We start from the raw sequence: 5,614 nt of genomic DNA, 5'->3' as shown, positions 1-5,614 counted from the left end.
ATGCATATATATAGCATCAAAATTGGTGCGTTTACACTATGCCTTATCGTCTTATACAGTGCAGCCATTGACGCATCGTGTGCACTCACAAAAAGTAGACTGTAATGCGTTTGTTAGGTACGGGAACGGATATCAACCGCGTGCGAATATTGCGCGCGCCACCACTAACAACTTACCTGTCGCGTGTGGCCGGGTTCACCAGCTTCTGACATTTCATGTCATCTGGAAAGGTGGTCCCCACTTTCGTGTGCCAGTTCTGGCAACACGCTGCTATTACGGGCTAACTAGTCGCGTGCGCTTTTTTCGGCCGCTGCTAAAAAGAGCAGTCGCGTGCTTCCTCTCGGCCCCCACTGCCATTAGTCGTGCCCCTATAGGCTTTTTCCTACTAGTGTCGAGCTCACCTGAGCGGTGGAATAGAACCGTCGTGCCCTCCTCTTCCTCCTCGACTTCTTCAAAGATAAGAGGAGACATAATATAGGTAAGGAGAAACATGCAGAGCTAATCAGATCTATCCAACGAATTTTCAGAAAATAGGTTTTCGACATTAGACACAACAATGTTTTCGTTGGCAAGGTTATCCTACAGGCAGAGCAGACCAGTGGGGTATCGTCGACCTGGGCTCTGATAATATGACGTGCATCAACAACCATGGTGGAACTTGAAATTCGTCGACCATGACAACTTATTTTGTATTGTGAATCTGAGTGGCGAAACCGTCTCAACCATGTGAACCAGGGTTAATTCCTTGTCGCTCCTAAGATTACAAAAAGTGAGAATGTGAATATGTGATTTCTCATAATTTTGTTGTATTCAGTGGAGAGAGGAGTTAAAACGTGATGAAAGGTACATCTATTCTTAACCGAACTTGTTATAATTACCTACTACTGAAGTACATGTGTGGTAATTCTGTCGATCTAATTGTATATTAACCATACGTAATCTTCTACGAGATTAGTCAGCCAAGCCACTTACATGCACATACATGGGATACAAATACTGATGGTTGGAGGAAAAAGAAAGAGATGATCAGTGCTTTTGGAAGATGACCATGCAGAAGAAGGCTATACACCGGAATACTATCCCGTTCACCGCGAGGACGACTATACACCAGATCTTGTTGTCGATGTCATACCCGGTTTGCATTAGGGAACCACATCGTGTGATCATCCAAACCCCTGAATACCTGCATTGTAAGTCATGGGTTAGATCGAGTTGCGATAAACAGTCAAAACAACATATTCATGACCGAATGAGTGGTACTTTACCTCTCTACGTTTGCGACCACGAATGCTTCGAGAGCCCACTTTGTGTAGCATAATTTGGCAAACACGGTGCCCTTCTGCTCGGTTGAAACCAGAGTTAGGACAACCGGAAGCAACGCGGACCACTGCATCAAAATCATGCCTTCATTTTCTTCACTATAATGAAAACTAGCTTACCTACCGGAGTAGTAATTATAATGTGAATTTTTTCCATACCAGCTGTGCCGAACCGGGCTGAAAGAAGATAGCGAAAGTGTAGCCGATCCCCGTCACGCAGTAGACGACCGCAACGAGGATCACATAGTTCTCCCAGATCGACGACCTCGGATTGTTGAAGAAGTAGAACATGGACAAGTATACAATAGGTTTCACAATGGTGTTGAAGTGATCGATCGTGTCTTTAGACATGAAGTATGCCAAAGAGCTCATGCCTGATGCTCTTTCCCTCCAGTAGTGTATCTTCTCCAGGGAGAATGACCGAAGGGCACCAATCATGCACAGAAGGGCTGTAGCCAACACAAGTTTATTTTGCTTGAAAACTTACAGTAAGGTAGAAGAACACTAGACAGACTTACAGACAGCGATGACAGTGTATGTGTAGCCAAGTGCTCCAAATGTCTCGTCGCTCACTTTAGCCAGTGTCCCTAAACAGATACCAGCAAGGCCCAGAATCAGAAAGTCGACTCCTTGTATTCTAGATTCACGAAGCCTTTGCTTGCCACATCTGAAGGAGAAAATAAAGGATGCATGCATCTGATAAGAATGGAATACTTCGAATAGAAAAAATCTCAACTTAATTTCCAAGGAAAGAACAACTTACGTACCTTCCCAGGTAGTACTTGTACTGCCTAAGGATGCCAGGAGTTTTCCGGTTAGATAAATCTTCAGAAGATTTATTGTAATCATACTCATCCTTTTTCTGCCCAAGTATGTCCCTGAGATTACCCCACAATTCACTAACAACGGATTTTTTGGATTCGGCTTCAGGGCCAGTGTGACCCCCTCTCCTTCCCTAAACGACGATCCCGAGTCAGAAGCACTCTGCAACATATCTCTTGGAACTTCGTATTCGTTGTGCAGCATCCATCGCAGAGGGAGATCTTTGACATTGACTGCTGCATTCGTATTTGGCTTCACGATTCCCTCCAAGATATCTATGTAGTAGTCCGGTGGATTGACACGATCTGGGACGACAATCCCCAGACCTTGGAAGTACTCCTCCACTTTCTTCACGGGCCCGTGGTAGACAGTCATACCACCTTTCGCGAGAAGTATCAAATCATCAAACATGTTGTACAATGTGTAACTGCACCCATGTTTAGAAGGCCGGTTCAGTCAATGAACTAGTTAACCTGATGAAGAATGCCTAAGGGCTGCATGCATATACATATATATAGGAGGCTTTCCATGCAAAATGTGTTGGAAAAACGCGTGTACCTGGGTTGATGGACCACCATAGAGATGTTGACACCTTCAAGAGCTTCCCGGCGTAGGGCGCGAAGCAATAGCAGAGATGAAGCACTGTCCAAACCAGACGTTGGCTCGTCTAAAATCAACACAGAGGGTTCCATGACCATCTCTAGCCCAACATTTACTCGCTTACGCTGGCCACCAGAGATGCCACGCTGCTCAACAGTTCCAACCAAGGAATCGCGAACTGGTTGCAATCCCAAAGCCTCGATAACTCTTTCCACAACAAGAACTTTTTCAGCCTGTGACATCTCAGCAGGGAGCCTAGAACACAACAGGTATTTTCAGTCCCTTGTGATGAGTAGTAATAAATCACCATAAAAGATGCATGCAATATATGTACATACCTGCATCTTGCATTAAACCATAGGTTCTCTTGGACAGTCAAGTTTCCATCATCGTCGGCGTAGCGTCAAGGTCAATGGCGCCGTCTTCATGGTTGTTCTCCCATGTAGAAACTATTACAACTATTTTGAAATAATACATCAACATGAAATTTAAAGACAACCATAAGGCTCCTGCCGGTTGCCACAATACAATAATGATCATCTCATACATATTCATCATCATATCATGGCCATATCACATCACCAAACTCTGCAAAAACAAGTTAGACACCTTTAATTTGGTTTGCATATTTTACGTGGTTTAGGGTTTTCGAGTAAGATCCAATCTACCTACGAACATGAACCACAACGGTGATACTAGTGTTGTCAATAGAAAGAGTAGATTGAATCTTCACTATGGTGGGAGAGACAGACACCCGCAAAGCCACTTATGCAATACAAGTTGCATGTCAAGCGTGGAGCAAATCTCATGAACGCGGTCATGTAAAGTTAGCCCGAGCCGCTTCATCCCACCATCCCGCAAGATGCAAAGTACACGAACTAAAGACAACAAAGCATCAACGCCCACAAAACCATTGTGTTCTACTCGTGCAACCAATCTATGTATAGACACGGTTCTGATACCACAGATGGGATTCGTAGCATAGAAAACAAAAAATTTCCTACCGCAAGAACGAATAACAAGCCAAGATGCAATCTAGAAGATGGTAGCAACGAGAAGATCATGAGACTAACCCTCGAAGATTTCCAAAGCCTGCGAGATTAGATCTCGTTGTTGCAGAAGATGATCACTTGCCGCTTTCAAAAGCGCGTAGAAGATCTTGACGGTGGCACAGTCGGGCAGCACCTCCGTACTCAGTCACACGTTCGGTGTTGATGACGACGTCCTTCTCCCCTTTTCCAGCGGGCAGCGGAAGTAGTAGATCCTCCTCGGAATCCCGACAGCACGACGGCGTGGTGGCGGTGGTGGTGGAGATCTCCGGCAGGGCTTCGCCAAAGCACTACGGGAGGTGTATGAGGAGGGGGGGCAGCTAGGGTTTGGGGAGAGGGGCAGCCGGCCTTGGTGCCTCTGGTTGGTGCGGCCAAGGTGGTGTTGGTGTGGCCGGCCCCCTCCCTCTCCTCCTCTTTATATAGGTGGAATCCCTAGGGTTTGCCCAAAGTCTTCGAATAAGACCCCAATTCAAAAACTGCCATATGGACGAAACCTAGAGAGACAGGGACTCTCCCCTTCCCCCCTTGTTGGCCGGCCAAGGAGCATGGACTCCACCCTCCCACTTGGTTGGCTGGTTAGGGTTGGTGGAGCCCAACCGGGACTCCACCTTCCATGATGATTTCTTCCGGAAGGTTCTAGAACATTCTAGCGCCTTCCATAAATGCACCGGATCATTTCCAAACTTGGAAAGTGACTTCCTATATATGAATCTTATTCTCCGGACCATTCCAGACCTCCTTGTGATGTCCTGGATCCTATCCGAGACTCCGAACAAAATTCAAACTCCATTCCATATTCCATATCTACTTAAAACGACATCAAACCTTAAGTGTATCACCCTATGGTTCGTGAACTATGCAGACATGGTTGAGACTTCTCTCCGACCGATAACCAATAGCGGGATCTGGAGATCCATAATGGCTCCCACACATTCAACGATAACAGTGATCGATTGAACCATTCACATACGATACCGATTTCCTTTGTCACGCGATACTCTACTTGTCCGAGGTTCGATCATCGGTATCACGATACCTTGTTCAACCTCGTCACCGAGCAAGTACTCTTTACTCGTATCGTGGAATGTCACTCTTGTGAACCAGTCACATGCTTGCAAGCTAATCAGATGACATTCCACCGAGAGGGCCCAGAGTATATCTATCCGTCATCGGGATGGACAAATCCCACTCTTGATCCATATGCCTCAACTCACATTTTCCGAATACTTAATCCCATCTTTATAACCACCCATTTACGCAGTGGCGTTTGATGTAATCAAAGTACCCTTCCGGTATAAGTGATTTACATGATCTCATGGTCGAAGGACTAGGTAACTATGTATCGGAAGCTTATAGCAAATTGAACTTAATGACGTGATATTATGCTACGCTTATTTGGGTGTGTGTCCATTATATCATTCATCCAATGACATAACCTTGTTACAAAAGAAGCCTGGTAACCGGGTGTATACGTGAGCACGCGGTTCCTATCCGACACGTGTCTAACGCCGTGTGTGTGCCGTTTAACTGGTGGGAACGCTTTTTGTGATGTTGATAGGCGACAGTAGCAGCAGGCGTGTGTGATGCCAAAAATCTTTCTACAAAATGCAGCACGTGGGACCCATTTAATGAAGAGAGAACTAAAAAATGCTGAGTAGCAAATCGTACTTGGAACGATCCAAAATTGGTTCAGAATGGATAAGCTTGGTCCGCTCTTGCCGGCATTCTTCAGCTCGGCCATGGAGGCAGCCCTCCCCAAGCTAGACCGCCGCACCTGCTGGCCGTGCACGTCGCGTCCGCTGCCGTACGCGCCCCCGCGAGCCC

The 5,614-nt window shown here is 46.1% G+C and overlaps 1 protein-coding gene across 1 annotated transcript; it reads right to left on the bottom strand.

Moving 5' to 3' along the window:
• Positions 1-1,026: 1,026 nt before the first annotated feature.
• LOC124665511 (ABC transporter G family member 28-like) lies at positions 1,027-3,144 on the bottom strand (the record flags this gene model as incomplete). Its single annotated transcript, XM_047202917.1, has 8 exons — positions 1,027-1,183; positions 1,266-1,387; positions 1,479-1,768; positions 1,838-1,986; positions 2,087-2,254; positions 2,287-2,568; positions 2,700-2,996; positions 3,080-3,144. Coding segments are annotated over 8 exons (1,530 nt in total), but the record flags the coding sequence as incomplete, so codon positions are not given.
• Between the last annotated feature and the right edge of the window lie 2,470 nt (positions 3,145-5,614).

Source organism: Lolium rigidum, chromosome 1, assembly GCF_022539505.1.
Source record: "Lolium rigidum isolate FL_2022 chromosome 1, APGP_CSIRO_Lrig_0.1, whole genome shotgun sequence".
Lineage (NCBI taxonomy): Eukaryota > Viridiplantae > Streptophyta > Magnoliopsida > Poales > Poaceae > Lolium > Lolium rigidum.
Note: the sequence above shows the minus strand (reverse complement) of the source record. Positions and strands in the feature narration are given on the sequence as shown.